The sequence below is a fragment of the Rhinolophus ferrumequinum genome, chromosome 8 (assembly GCF_004115265.2).
Source record: "Rhinolophus ferrumequinum isolate MPI-CBG mRhiFer1 chromosome 8, mRhiFer1_v1.p, whole genome shotgun sequence".
In the NCBI taxonomy this organism is placed as follows: domain Eukaryota; kingdom Metazoa; phylum Chordata; class Mammalia; order Chiroptera; family Rhinolophidae; genus Rhinolophus; species Rhinolophus ferrumequinum.
The window spans coordinates 50,845,720-50,862,304 of record NC_046291.1 but is presented as its reverse complement, the minus strand read 5'-3'; the positions used below and the strand labels follow the sequence as shown (position 1 = coordinate 50,862,304).

General features: G+C 38.7%; 1 protein-coding gene across 1 annotated transcript in view; it reads right to left on the bottom strand.

The window, feature by feature from the left end:
* The window catches only part of OLA1 (Obg like ATPase 1), a 146,318-nt gene extending 130,755 nt beyond the window's left edge, over positions 1 to 15,563 (bottom strand). The window contains exons 1-3 of the mRNA XM_033113036.1: positions 15,389 to 15,563; positions 13,970 to 14,070; positions 344 to 487 (exon numbers count right to left, since the gene is read on the bottom strand). Of these exons, the coding sequence (XP_032968927.1) occupies positions 344 to 487; positions 13,970 to 14,070 (245 nt within the window). The 5' untranslated portion in view covers positions 15,389 to 15,563. The remainder of the gene's footprint in view (positions 1 to 343; positions 488 to 13,969; positions 14,071 to 15,388) is intronic.
* Between the last annotated feature and the right edge of the window lie 1,022 nt (positions 15,564 to 16,585).

The window sequence follows — 16,585 nt, the reverse complement described above, 5'->3', positions numbered from 1 at the left end:
GTACAGACTAATTACTCCCTCTACTTCACACTCCCCAGAAAAAAATAACTGCCATGTTAACAACCAGAGGTAGCCTTCTTCATCCTTCTCCATGCTCTACATTACTTTTATAACAACCCAAAACAATAATGCTACATTAATTTTGGAAAAAAAACAATAAACCCTTCTATATGATTTTAAATATCACTTACCTATATTTACTCAGTCTGTGTAGGGCCACCACATAAAGAGTGGCATAAAGACTTTCTTGGAATAAACACAAGATGGCAGATTACAAAAAAAATTAAATAGGTTATATGAAACCAAAAAAAAAAACAAAAAAATACAAACAGATTTTTCTTACCTTGCTGGTTTGTGGTACTGGCAAAGAAAATCAAACCTTTCATCTGGCACAGGTACTCTGCTCTCATTAGGATCAATAGTGCAGAATGGGAAGTTTTCTGCTGAAGCCTGGCTATTGGTTAATACATTGAAGAAGGTAGACTTCCTAAAATAAATAAAAACAATTGCAATCAATTCTTAGGCTAACACTGAGAAAATTTTATCTCACTTTAACTTTAATGCTCAAATAAGATCCGTGAAGATTATAAAACCAATCTGGGAAGGGAATGAGGGGAGGGGAAAGAATACATTTTTACTAACAAAAATGAATGAAATTTACAGCAGCATAGCTTATGATTTATAATTAGGTTATGTTCCTATCTCAGTGTATTTGGAACTTGAATAGCATTTTCCCAAAGAGTCTTTGTTATAAATGATAGCTAGTCTCACATCACACCACGAATCTATTTAATTCTTAAAGTATCTGGTAGTATCTGTTTATCACTTCACCTACATCCAATATAATCTTCTCCAGCATAAATGTAGAGGTGGGTATCTTGTTAGGTCAATCACTTCCAAAGCATTCTGAATTGGGAATTACATGTTAATTGTCTAACAGGAAATGGAAGGTTGGAGCTCAGACTCCCTTCTAATTGTCAATACATAAAGATTACTACTGGTCAGTCTAGAATTGTGAACTCTGAGTTATGAAAGTCAAAATGTAACTTTTTTTCAAGGCATGACTTAAATTTTAAAATCTTAACAATGAATAAATTGGTCAATAATTTTCTAATTATTTGATTCTTATCAGATAATACATGCGCAGAGAATGCCAACTCATATTAACACCAGCCAGTTTTAAAAATATGAAAAGGGGCCGGCAGGTGGCTCAGGCGGTTGGAGCTCTGTGCTCCTAACTCCGAAGGCTGCCGGTTCGATTCCCACATGGGCCAGTGGGCTCTCAACCACAAGACTGTCGGTTCAACTCCTCGAGTCCAGCAAGGGATGGTGGGCTCCACCCCTGCAACTAAGGTTGAACACGGCACCTTGAGCTGAGCTGCCGCTGAGCTCCCAGATGGTTCAGTTGGTTGGAGCCCATCCTCTCAACCACAAGGTTGCCGGTTCAACTCCCGCAAGGGATGGTGGGCTGTGCCCCCTGCAACTAACCACGGCAACTGGACCTAGAGCTGAGCTGCACCCTCCACAACTAAGACTGAAAGGACAACAACTTGACTTGGGAAAAAAAAAAGTCCTGGAAGTACACACTGTTCCCCAATAAAGTCCTGTTCCCCTTCCCCAATAAAATCTTTAAACAAACAAAGAAATAAATAAATAAAAATATATAATTACAGTGCCAAAAATCATAGAATAAAATCCAAAACAAAATGGAATTTTAAAGGTTTGTTGATCTGTTTTGCACTAGTTTTCAATTTCATCAGTGATATGGACATACTCATATTATAGTAACCTTTCCTTGTTCCAGAAATAGCACAATAACACACATGAAGGATTTAAAATGAAAATTACTATTACATCATTTTTTAAACTGGAGGAATTAAGAAACTAGTTAAGGATTATGTGGGAATTGTTAGACTAGTGCCTAGTGTTTACTAACTCTAGCTAGACATGATTATGTAAACATGCTTGCATATGGACCAACTTTGGTAACAAGAATATTCAAAAGTACAATAGCTGTGTTAGGATGGTGAGATTATGGATGATCTTTACTCTTCTTTTCCAAACATTTCTTTAAGGTAAAAATGTCTATTAAGATGAGATCTAAGCCTATATTCATCAGGAGAAATTTATACTTACTACAATTAACTCATCTGATTGAACTCTGAGAACCTTTTAAGAGAGTAATGAACAAGAGGCAACAATCAAGGCTTATCTAAATACTACTGGTGAGAGGTGTATTTTGGCAACAATATGCTTAACTTGTACCTGCCTATAGGTCTTTAAATATTGCTCTTATATCCCAGACTAAACATTTCAGAATAAAGTAGAAACATTTGCTAAAATAGCTACTTAAATTATTACTGGTTGCTTAGAGCACCATTGGTCAAATCAGTAGTGTTCAAATGCCTGCCTTTAACAGGATCAGCTGAAAATATAAAGGCATGCATTACCAGGCCTCTTTCCAGATCTGGTATATTCCCCAGTATTTAAAATATCTCAGGTGATACAGATGTAAAGTCAGGTTTTGGAACCACTGGGAAAGATTCAGACTCAGCTAACAACCCACTGAATAATACTGAATGTTGAAGAATTTATACTGGCAACCTCTAAGAGACTAGTAACAATCTCAGAACTCGAGGAATGATAATCAAGAGGAAATCACTAGTTTCTATAGAGCTAGATTTTAATTTCAATCCTGTTAAGATAAATGTCACAGTATTTAATTTAAAATAATGTGTATATTTATAAAGTTATAATACATCCACTTCCAGAAAGATGCTGAAGCTTAATACAATTCTTAAAATTAATATAATAGGGCAGATAATTTTTAAAAAGAGAACTCACCCAGTTGTTGAAGAAATTTGGTTGTCTATACAGAATTTCCCAAAATTCCATAGATACAAAAAAAGTGCAGCTGTATTTTTGTATATTGTAGTTAAAAAACTTTTCATTGCTATTACCACAATCATAGTAATTGCAATATAAAAGACCACAGGGAGTTTATGGAGTTATTTTCAAATTTATGGTTATTATTAAGTATAGCATTTTTGACTGTCTACCTGGACAAAAATGTTTTATAAAAAAGAAAAATGTTTATCCCTTAAAACATATCATATAGTAAAAATATAGCAAAAGAAAATCCTATTATCACTTAGGCCAAAACAATTCTTACAAACTAAACTTGGAAGACAAATCTCCATTTTCACAGATCGTCTCATCTTAGACATGGATTTTAAATTTCATAAAATCCAAGTCATCTGTCTGTACCTTCCAACAGCTTTGTAAGTACAAAAAACTAAAAAGAAATAAAGAAGAAAAAAAGAAAAATTTCTAAGGCTTATTACTATAGGCTTCAGTGCCAAGTTAAGACATTTTGATCTATTCAAATCTATTAAAGAAAAGCCTTGTAAAAGCAAAAAATTTGAAAGTTTTGCCCTAAGCCTCAAGTGTTAAAGCCCATAAGGCTTTTTGTGAAATGAGGATTTGTCACACACACACACACACACACACACACACACTTAGAACCCCTGAGGTTATTATTAAAGCTTGAAAGGAGAAAGATTCAAAATTGTAGGAATATCTCTTATGCAAGAATGGGTTTACATAAATATTATTTCAGCAATGATAGTATTAAAAAAAAAAGAGTGGATAGACTTACTGTATGACCCTTCCATTTAGGACCTAACTACTTTATTTTTGAAATTACGTATTTTGCTATAATAACTAAATCTGAATAGGTGTTTTATTTAAAACCTTATGAAAAATTACAATATGTATTGGGAAGTCAGGCTACAAATACAAATTCCCACAGCATTCTGAATTAACCATTTATACACCACATCCGAAACACAGAAAAAAGTAGAATGTTCTTTCAAAATGATTTGAATTTAGATATAACTAAACTGTCAAAAAAAATATCTGCCTGCTAGATACAAAAATAAATACAGATGACAGAAATAAATACCAATGTGTATAAATACGGGTTAGTATAACCAGATACATGTCCTAACATGTAAGAGGCCCTAAAAGCAGTAACATCCCAGCAGCGAGGATCATACCGTGTTTCCCTGAAAATAAGACCTCACTGGAAAATAAGCCCTAGCATGATTTTTCAGGATGACATCCCCGGAATATAAGCCCTAATGCGTCTTTTGGAGCAAATCTTAATTATAAGACTCGGCCTTATTTTCAGGGAAACATGGTACCGGGAGCCCAGATCTTAGTTTCTAAGTACCATTCTCCAATAAAAGAAACCAGGGTTCCCTGGAGTCAAGACTGGGACAGGAAAAATACAGTGTTAGTCTGAAACATCTTACAGTGTCAGAGAGCAAGGACGTACTTACAAAAAAGGAAAAAAGACAAAAAAAGACGGGGGTCTGTCAAATGGACCTAGGAAGCAACCTGAAAGAGCTCCCAATAGCCAAGGCGAGAACAACTGGAGCAACAAAGTAAACAGTTCTGATAATACTGGATTATAACCCAAAGAATAAAACGAATTTCAGTGAGCACAAATGGAACTATACAAATGATTGAATACATAACTAAACATGGGGGGAAAGATAAATCTTCCTTATAGAAAAATTCCAAATAATAAATGTAAAAGAAATAAGGGAAATAGAAAATCACCATTAGAATACCACTTTAATAATTGCTGCAGGCAAAACCCACAGAGGAATAATAAAATTTAGTCGGCTAAACTTTAAAGAGAAACAGGATATCTGAATAGCCTCAAAATATCTTCCCTCCATAATATTAATTAATTTACTGTGGTGATTTTAACAAATCCTTTGATACTCTGTCCTTCAGGAGGTGGAGCTTAATTCCCCTCCCCTTGGGTGTGGGTTGGACTTAGTGACTTGCTCCTGATGAACAGAGTTGGGAAAGGAAAAAAAGGATCATTTTACAGTGGAGAACTCTGGCCGATACCACCTTAACCAAGTGATCGAGGTTAGTATCGTCAGTAGTAAGTCATGCTGGTATCACATACCCCTCAATTATAATGCAATGAGACCTCCATGGTATTCTTCCCCAAAAACCCACAGCATGATTTCTGATGTCAAAATACATTACAAGGTACAGTAATCAAAACAGTGTGAAGCTGGCATAAAGACAGACACATAGACCAGTGGAATAAAACAGAGCCTACAAATGGTCAAATGATCTTCAACAAGTGTTCCAAGACCACACAATGGGAAAATAAACTGTCTGTTTAACAAATGATGCTGAGAAAACTGGATAGCCACATGTAAAAGAGTGAACTTGGACCTCTACCTTACACCATACACAAAAATTAACTCAAAATGGATTAAAGATGAAAACTCCTAAAAAGAAAACATAGGGGAAAACCTTCCTGCCATTGGATTTGGCTATGATTCTTAGATATGACACCAGAATCACAGGCAACAGAAGCAAAAATAGAAAAATGACACTACATCAACCTTAAAAACCTCTGCACATCAAAGGAAACAACCAAGTGAAAAGGCAGCCTACAGGGTGGGAGAAAATAATTGCAAATCATATGTCTGATAAAGGGTTAATATTCAGGCTATATAAAGAATTCCTATAACTCAACAACAAAATTAACCTTTAAAAGTAGCATTAAAAAATAAGCAAAGGCCCTGAACAGGTATTTCTCCAAAGAAGATAAACAAGTAGATGATGAAAAGCATGTGAAAAGATGTTCAGATCACTAATCATCAGGAAAACACAAATCAAAAACACAATGAGGTACCAACTCACACACATTAAGATGGTCACTATCAAAAAACAGAAAATAACAAATGTTGGCCAGGATGTACAGAAATGAGAACTCTAGTACACTGTTGATGAAATGTAAGGTGGTGCAGCTGCTATGGAAAACAGTATGGAGGTTCCTCAGAAAACAAAAACAGAATTACTATATAACCTAGCAACCAACTTCAGGGTATTTATGAAAATGAATTAAAAGCAAGATCTTGAAGAGACACTGGCACACCCGTGTCACTGCAGCATTATTCGTAACAGCCAAGAGGTAGAAATAGCCCAAATGTCTATCGACAGATAAATGGGCAAAGAAAATGTGGTATACATGTACAATGGAATATTACTCAGCCTTCAAAATGAAGAAAATCCTGTCACATGTACAACATAGATGAATTCTGAGGACACTATGCTGAGTGAAACAAGTCGGTCACAGGACAAATACTGTGTGATTCCACTTATAGGATATACCTACAGTACTCAAAATCATGGAAACAAAAAGTAGAATGGTGGCTGCCAGGGGCTGGTGGAGGGGAAAACGGGGAGTTGCTGTTCAAGGAGTATAGTTTCAGATTTGCAAGATAAAAAAGTTCTAGAGATCTGTTATACAACAATGTGAATGTAGTTAACACTACTGAACTATACACTTAACAGTTAGAGGGTAAATTTTATATTACGTGTTTCTTACCACAAGGAAACATTAGAGAAACCTAAATTGAGGGCCATCCACAGGAAGCAACCAGCACCCTTCCAAAGTGTCAAGGACATGAAAGACAAAGAGAAATTGAGAAACCGTTCCAGATTAAAGGAAACTAAGGAGACAAAACAATTATATGCAACACATAATCCTAGATTAGATTGTGGACCAGAAAATGGACGCTAGTGGGACAACTGGTAAATCAATGCTAATTGCCTGATTTTCAGAACTATACTGTGCTTATAGAAGATGTTATTTGGGGACTGTAGGCAGATCTTATATAGGAACTTTTAAAACTAGTTTTGCAAGTGTCAAATTTTTTTAGGTGTGAAATTTCTTCAAAAATTTTTTTAAGTGAAAAGTCAAGCAGACTGGAAGGAGGAAGTTCTAATACATATCCAAGAAAAACACCCAATATCCAGAGTAAAAAACACCTAATCATTAATAAGAAAAAAGATATTCAGTAAATGTAAAAGGGTGCTCAAAATCACTAGCTGTTACAGGTCTGTGAAACACCGACGTAGCACCTCACAGAAGTATGGCCAAAATGAAAAAGATTGACAACATCAAGTGTTAGCAGGCAGAGCAGTTAGAACTCTCACAATGCTGGCACCATAAATTAGAATAACCGCTTCGGAAATCTGTGTGACAGTATCTATTTACTGAAGCTGTTTAACTCCTAGGGATGTGGGAGCGGGGGAGGTGGAGGTGGGTGGGCTGGGTGTTCATTCACCCAACAGAAATGAGTTTCTTAGGTCCACCCACTAGAAGATATGTACCTGAATGTTCAAAGCAGCTCCATTCATAACAGCCGAAAAGCAAAAATAACTCAAATCCCCATCAACAGTATAATTACTTCAAAATAAACTGTATATTCTCTCAGACATAATGTTGACTTAAAAGACATTAAAGAGTACGTAATTCATTATTCCATCTGTATCAGGCAAACTGCTCTCCGTGGTGACGTAAGTTGGAATATGGTTATCCTCGGAAGGGTGGTACTGGGTGGAAGGGGGTACAGGGAGTCTTCTGTGGTGCTGGGTGTATTGTAGATCTTGATGTGCGTACTGGGTACACGGGTGAATTAATATGTAAAAGTCTGATATGTACATTTAAAGTTTGTGCATTTTACTGTACTTAAGTTATATCTCAATTTAAAAAAAAAAACTGGAGCAAAACAGAAGAAGAATCACTAACAGAAAGGCTGCTTAAGAAGCCTCTGGAATAAATCAAGTAAGAAATGAGTAGAAATGAAAATGTGAAGAAAATAGATCAAAGAGATATTCAGGCACCACGTTTGGTGCCCTACTGAAAAATACGGTTGAGGGGAAAAGATGCAAAGATAAATCTTTCAAGTATTTGGGTAGCAAGTAGTATTATTACCCAAAATAGAGAACAGAAGAGGCAATGAGCTCAGTCTTAGACCTGTTAAGTAGAGACATCTAACTGGAGATATTCAGGGCAGAAGATATATGAGTCTTGAGCTCAGATGCAACCTGAGCAAAATGCATAAATTTAGAAAATAGAAACCAACAGATGATTAAAATCAGGAGCAGAGGAGACTGCCAGGGAGAAAGTATAAAAAAGAAAACAGCCAAGAAGAGAAACCTGATGTTAGGGAACAACCACAGGCAGTATAGCAAGCGCAAAACACTGCAGGAAGATTAAGACAGGTGGGAAGTCACTGACAGTGTCAAATAAGGCAGAGAGCTCAGGGTAAGGACAAAAATAAGCACCAGCTTTGCACTCAGATCACTATTGCCTTTTGCTATAGTTTTATCAAAAACAAACATTTTTAAAAGGCCTTAAATGACCTAAAAAAAAAAAGTTTAAATATACAATTTGTATCACCCTGTACATTCACTTCCATATCAATTTCAAACTAGTTCATACAAGCACTCTTTGCAAAAAACAAATTATTAATAATCGTAAGTGTAAGATATTAGAAGTTAAGAATTTATAACTATAAAAGGAAAATATAATTTATCCCAGGGATAAAATAAACATAATTGTTTATTGTTCCTTGTATGTCATATATATATAATAACATTATTACACATAAAAATTCAGTGACTTTTCTATATGTGAAATTTTTTATAATCAAATACTGGAAAGAATCTGGTCAGCATGAAAAACAAATATATGAATAAATATAAGCCAGTTACTTATTGGGCACCTCGTATATACTCAAAAGAGTTTATTTTAAAATCTTGCTAATCTGTCCATTCAACAGACATGGGAATCTTTGACTCTCAGCTTCATTTTATCAGCTCTTAAAGATGAAAATGCTCTTATCACCAGTATTTGCAGCCTAGAGAATACTCTTTCTCCAGTGAGTTTCTGTAAGCAACCAAGAATGGAGCCTCTCCATTAAGAACAAGAAGCTAACAATCAGCCAGGAAGACTTCTGCAGGGCACACAGGGGCATCCTACAAACCATATTAGGAAAGCAGTAGACTGCAGTGGATTAAAGACAGCCACACATCCTGTGCCACTCCTCTCCCAACAAGAGGGAGAGTCTATTTCCCCTCCCTCCTTGTCTCTGGCTGGTATCACAACCTGCTTTGACCAAATGAATTACGTAGAAGTGTGTTGTGCCACTGCCACAGTTGCACTCTCTTGGGAGCCAGCCACCATGCTATAAAGAAGTTGGGCTAGAGACAACTTGGAGAAAAAGAGGCCAGGTAAAGGGGACAGAAATGCCTCAGACTTCCAGCCAATCCTAATAAGGCCCAGACCTGTGGGTGTAGCCATTTTGGACCTTCCAGTCCTGACCCACTGAATGCAGCCACAAGAGGATCCCAAGGGGGACCAGAAGAAACTCACACAACTAACATACAGAATCATGACAAATAAGAAATTGTTATTGTTTTAAACCATCAACTTTTGCAGTGGTTTGCTACACAATAGATAACCAAAACACTGAACATGATTATCTTGTAATTTTTTTTTTTAACATTTCCTGCAATGTTTTCCCTAAACGACAGTAAATATATTTTAAAGACTGTGGCTGGTCTGTGGAATTTTAGGAAAAGGACAGTTGTAGGAACAACCAAAGCACATTCCTACAACCATCAACCAAGCAAGACAAGTACTCCTCTGGTACAGTTCCTGAGTTTGAACAGAGTACACAGTTGCCCCCAATATTCATTCTCTCCTCCTTTCCAGGTAACAGAATTCTTAACTTAACATGTAGCCATCACAATAAAGACATTTCCTAGCCTTCCTTGCAAATAAATTCTTGGGACTAAATCTGGACAAAAGGATGTTAGCAGAAGTTAGCAAAGAGATAATGTGGCAGTTTACAGAGACAATAAATCCCTAAGAGACCGCAGCCAAGTCATTTGCTCTTTGACTCGGGATTACCAGCTGCCTGGAATTTACAACACCTTTAGTCTCTAGGGTGAAGGCCACACCTTTGGAATCATGAAGGCATGAGCTGAACACAGCGGGGATTCCTGATGACTTCATAAAGCAGAGCCCATGTACCAATCCATGACTGTAAAATTCACATTTTTACATAAAAAAGAAACTTCTCTTTAAGTCACAGTTATTTGGGATTTTCCAATACTCTCAGTTGAACCTAATCCTATCTCATGCAGTGATAGCAACAAGAAGAGCTGTCCCCTGACACAGTACAGCAGTCTGGAATATCAAGATGTAGTTTCTTGAGCAAAGGCAATACCGTGGAACGACAGTCTTTTCAACAAATGATGCTGGAACAAATGGACATCCACGTGCAAAAAAAAGAATCTAGATACAGACCTTATGCCCTTCACAAAAATTAACTCAAAATGGATCACAGAGCTATTGTAAAACCAAAAACTACACAACTCCTAAGATGTAGGAGACAACCTAGATGATACTGGGTACGGCGATGCCTTTTTAGATACAACACCAAAGGCACGATCCATAAAAGAAATATTAGATAAGCCAGACTTCATTAAAATGAACAATTTCTGTTCTGCAAAAGCCTATATCAAAAGAATGAGAAAACAACCCACAGAATAGGAGAAAATATTTGCAAGAGACATACCTGATAAAGCCCTGTTATCCAAAATATTCAAAGAACTCTTACAACACAATAAAACAAATAACACAATCAAAAACTGAGCCAAATTCCTTAACAGACAACTCAACAACGAAGATATACAGATGGCAAATAAGCATGGAAAAGATGTTTCACATCACATGTCACCAGGGAAATACACATTAAAACAACAATGGGGGACCAGTACTACACACCCATTAGCGTGGCCAAAATCCAGAACACTGACAACACCAAATACTGCACGGACGTAGAGCAACGGAAACTCTCACTTACTGCTGGTGAGACTGCAAGGCACTTAAGAAGTTTCTTACAAAACTAAACATAGTCTTACCATACAAATCCCGCAGCCATGCTCCTTGGTCTTTACCCAAACAAGGTGAAAGCTTGTGTTCACACAAAAACCTGCACGAGGATGTTTATAGCAGTTTTATTCAAAACTGCCAAAACTTGGAAGCAACCATGAAGTCCTTCAGTCGGTGAAAGGATAAACTGTAGTACATCCAGACAATGGAATATTAGTTAGCCCTACTAAGAGATGAATTATTTAAATCATGAAACGACATGGAGGAAACTCAAATGCGTATTACTTAGTGAAAGAAGCCCTTTGAAAAGGCTTCACACTGTAAGATTCCAACTATATGACATTCTGGAAAAGGCAAAACTATGGAGACAGTAAAAAGATTAATGGTTGGGGCAGGGTGAGTAAATGACAGAGCACAGGGGATTTTTTAGGGCAGTGAAACTACACTGTATGATATTATAATAATGGGTACATATCATGATACGTCTGTCCAAATCCATACAACACCAAGCATGTACCCTAAGGTAAACAATGCACTTTGGGTGATGATGACGTGTCAGTGTCGGTTCATCAGTTGTGACAAAGGTGTCACTCTGGTGGGGGGGGCTGTGCATGTGTGAGGGCAGGGGGTATGTGGGAAACCTCTGCGCCATCCTTTCAATTCTGCTATGAAACTACAACTGCTCTAAAAACATAAATCTCTTAAAAAAAAAGTTTCCCCCAACAGCCTCCAAGCCTCGCACCCACAACAGTACAATGGCCCAAGAGGAGGTACTTTAGAAAGGGTCACTGAGGTAAGAAAAAGCAGAACAAATATAAAAACCAAATCTTCATACCCTGAATTCTTTCTACTTCATTAAAAGTGGCCATTAAAAATGTCTCCTTATCATTAAACCTATACACAGCATCAAAGGGGAAAAAATTACACCATTCACAAGTAATTACTGACTGCATACTAAGTTCCTAATGCTGGTGTGGGTACTAGAAACATAACAATAAACAAGAACAATACAATCCTTGTCTTCATGAAATTCAAATTCTGGGGGGGGAGAGTGCTTTAAACTGCCGATTAAATTAGATAATAAAGTGCTGAGAATAGTGACTGGGATACAGTGTTTAATAAATAGCAGCTATTATTAGCTATAAATATTGCCTCTAAGTTTCTAGGTAATCAGCCTTTTGTATACTAAAGCAAACCTTATTCATCTAATTCTCTACCAGTCAAGAGATTCTTTAGTTTCTGTAAATTCTTTAAAATGATTCCGGTTTCTGAACTACGTCCTTATTTTTGATCAGCAGGCCATCCTTCAGAGAACGAACCCCTCTCCCCAATCTATTTCTCATGGGCCTATCCAGATGTAGACATTTCCAGTCAGAGTTCCTCACACAGGAATTTGAATGACAGGAGAGGCAGCAAGAATGAGAAATACACAGTTCAGTTCACACAGCTGAGCTCCACGTGGCCCCTTCTTGGCACGTGATCCTGCTCCTGTCCTTCCTGAGGCCCGGCTGTCCAGCTTGCCCTTCCATACTCTCCTCCCCATAAGTCTCTTCTTCTTGCATAAAACAGACAGAATCTGTGTTGCTTACAAAGAACCCTACCTGATATAGGTGGCTAATGTAAGATCATTCTGCAAAAAGAAGTGTTCACAACCCAACACAATTGCCAAAATTCATCAAACTGCACATTATTAAAATGAGTGAATTTTACTCTTTGTAAAGTATACCTCAATAAAATTGGGGGGATGAGTATTTAATTTAAAAGCGTAAGTAGCACATTTATACTGGATAATAAAAAACTTTTAGGTTGTTTTCATATACATTGATTTTATTATGCTCTATGGCTAAAAGGCTTATATAGGAAACATTCCTTAAGATTGCCCATTTTAAAGTAGTCCCATTCAAAATCAAGCTACATGGATTGCAGTGATCCTAGAATAAGAGAAATGTGTTAATATCTAAAAACTATGTCTTGCTTATTGGTGCAATAAAGCCCACAACATACATAATGACCATACCATGCTTTCAAATTTATTGACAGCACCCTACAGTACTTTGCTTAATTATTTGTTTTGCTTTTATTTCTACTCTATTTAGTCTTATTTTGCAAGCAGCCTATGTCACAGCAGGAAACCCCTTCAAAATGCAAACCTCTCCAGCTTCAGGAAAGAAATTAGGACAGCCACATTTGTTTATGTTTACATTACAAGAACTTCAGAACTGCCTTACTTGGTTATACCATGCTCCATTCACTAAGCAATCTCTGTGACCGAGGCTCCAAGGGGTCTTTCTACATGAAAGAACATGGTTGTCCTACTTGCCAACCAAAGCACATGCCAACATACTTTCAGTCACCTTGATAAATCCATATTGGATCTATTTTCCATTAGTACACCCTAATCACTCTTGAGACATATTTTAAGGTTAGCAAAAGGTATTATAATAGAAGGGCAAGTAATGAAAAATGTAGACTACACATCTAAGTTGCATGTGTATAGATTTATATGATAAACCCCAAATATATTTCCTGTCACTCTTATTTGCAAATAAATGACTCACTTTAATTTTCAACATTACAAAACTCAAATTTTTGCTCTTGCAGCTTTGAGATTTAGCCACTTTATAACAGATACCTTTTTATCTAGCAACTTCCAATATTAAAATTGTCACCTCCTTCCCCAGTAAAAATTCAACCATTTGATCCCTGATTTCCCACGAATCTAATCAAATTTATAATGGGGTTTTTAAAACTATTTCCTAAAGTATCCTACTGCACAGCCTCTGGAACCCAGCCTAGGAGCTACCCTACATAGCTAGCCAACACCAACATCAAATTTAAACTACTTCGATTACACTTAAATCAATCCTGTGTGTCTCGCAACAGTGTTTCAAGCAAACAGAGCTGATCAGTTTCAACTTGATGTTTTAACTCTCATTGTTTCTTCTGAGTTTAGCAAAACCAGCAATATAAGTAACTCGAGTTTCAACACAGTATCTGTGTAGAAAACCAAAAATAAAATACAATTAAACAAAAACCTTCCTTTGCAACATATTTATAATCCAGCTTCCTAGATGCTTTTCTTCAATTTAAATTTTAATTATCTCATGAGTTCTCATTTCTACAACAGGACTCGAAAAATATTTACAAGATGAACATGAGAAAAGCCCAATATTCACCTACCCAACATTTGGCAATCCAACAATACCAATTTTTAAGGAGGTTCCAAATCTTCCAATGATTGGATGTGGTTTAATTCCATCACCTCCCTTCTTGGGGGGCATCTGAAATGTCAAAGCAAACATATATGAACAAAACTTTTTACTATCCCCGTCAACCAAGAATACATTTCATTACACAAAATATATTATTGAATAGATTAAGAATAAAACATACTGTATATGTATATATCAATCCAAAACTGACACTGAGCTAAATAAATCCACTTTATTTTTCAACAACAAATTTTTTTAAGTTCTGTAAACAGATCGGATAGTTATAAAAGCAATCACTCCTGATAAGTCCTAGAAAGACTGATCTAAAAATATATGGCACCAGAAGTCAAAAACAAACTTAAAAAAATAGCTGCCAATCTTCTATCAGACTTTTCACAAAACATTTGTGACTTGACATAAGGTTATTTCTTAACTTGACATAAGGTTAAATGAATGAAAACATTCACAAGCAGAAGCACAGATACGAATCAAAGAAAATTCATTCTACAACCACCAGCAACCAAGTCACTTATACCAAACCATCCCTCTTATCTGGAACTTGTTCTTCCCCATTTCCCTCACAAGCACCATTTTTTACATGAATGAACCACAACAGTTATCAAGGTCTTTTCAACCAAGTCTCTCCCAACTTTGGTACTGTGAGTACGACTCATCATCAGTCCTCTTAAGTAACCTCCGGAATCTATACTCTGCTTATTTCTAGTCGTAAATGAATCCATTCACTCTTTTAATTTATTAGTCGCAACTTTCTCAGTCCCTGCTCATCGGCTCCAAGTTCCTCCGTGCAGAATTAATCCCACTTTACTACTTACTGCAAGGTGAACTCATGAGGACTGCTAACCTCACGTTTTATAGCTGGGAACTAAAACTAAAACTGTCCATGTCTTCAGGATCCAGTTGAATCTCCTGGGGCCACGCTGAGGCCCTGCTCACGAAGCGATATTCCAGCGCCTGAGGGCCAGGGATCTCCCTTCTCAGGGTCTTAACTCACACCTGTTCCCACTCAAACCCCAGGCCTCAGCTGCGGGAGCGGAGCCTCTCCAGTCCTCTGGCCTCCGACCGAGATGGCCGGCCGCCCAGCCAGAGCGGGCTCGCACCCAACACCTTCTCCCTCTGGACTGGGCGACTGGTCGTCCCGGCCTCCGGAGAAGGCTTTCCCCAGAGCGTGCCAGGGTGAAGCGTGGGCCGCTCTCGGGAAGCGCGGCCTAGTCCGAGAGCGCCTCATTCATCCACACACCCCACGCCGCCTGCTGCCCTCGCCCTATCCCGGCTGCCCGGTCCTGGCCAGACGCCCGCCTCAGAGCAACGGGCCGGGGCGCCGAAGATGCAACGGGGAGCGCGCCCGCAGGCTCCCTGGGGGTCTCACCGTGTTCGGGGAGGGTAATGACACCGGGGGTCCCAGCGGCAGTGGCAGACGCGTCCTACCGGCAGCGGGAGGCGGGGAGGAAGGAGGAGAGAGAGTAGGCCCCGCCCCTCTGCGGAGTGGCACGCACGACGGCAGCAGCGGCGGAACGGGGGGGCGGGGCGCCGGGCCGCACCTGCGCGCAAGCCGTGCGCCCCGCCCCGCCCCGCGCACCCGCTCGTCCGGCCGATTGGCCTGATCGGCCGGAGGCGGGAGCAGGTTGGAAGCATCCGCGCGGCGCTGGAGCTGGCGGGAGTCCGAGCCGGAGCTGGAGCCAGAGCCGGAGTCGGAACCTGCAACATCTGCACCGTGCGTCTTCCGCCTTCTCAGCACGTAGAACTTCTCGATCCGTATCTCTGCTTCCTTCCCAGTGTACGCCCCCCGTTTCCCGCACACGCTTCCTCGCCGGCCTGCCCTTCCACGCTTCACTCGCACCCTCGAAGCACTCTCGGCCTGACCGCCGACCCGGGGACGGTCAGGTCTTGTGACTCCTTCTTGGCCTCCAACTGAGTTCTTGAGTACCACGGTCCCAGCCCGCCTCCCTTTTTCTATAACTTTCTTCAGTCAATACAGATGGTGAGAAGCTGTTAACTGAACTTTCTTAAAGGAAGCTTGTAATCTAAGGGCTCCTTAATCGCATTGTCGTTTGTGCATTTTTCAGGCACTGGATCCCAGAATGCGTTTAATAGAGCCAATTTCCCCCTCTCTCCCCCTTTTTCTCTGGATGGTTAAGACCAGGGGCCTCTAGAATTTGGGAAACATACGTTCCAATTTGGATCCCACTACTCATTAGCTGTGTGATGCAGGACAAAAGTAACCTCTCTGGGTTTCAATTTCCTCCTGGATAGAATGACGTTATTGTGAGGATAAAATGAGACAATATGTGTAAAGTTTATAGCTACAGTACCCCACACACATTGGAAAGGCTCATAAATAGTATTAAAAGCTATTGTTAATATTGAGGTTTCATCCCATCTCACCCGCACCAGACTACAGTATGAGCTCCATCTGTTGAAGGAAATCTTTTATTTAGGCCCTGGTCTTCAGTCAGGGGAAAAAAAATGTTAATTGCAACACTCGAAGTTTCTTTAATAGGAACTCCTTATAAGTAGCAACTGAACCATTATAATAAAATTGCCTTAAGGTTTTCTTAGTCCTATG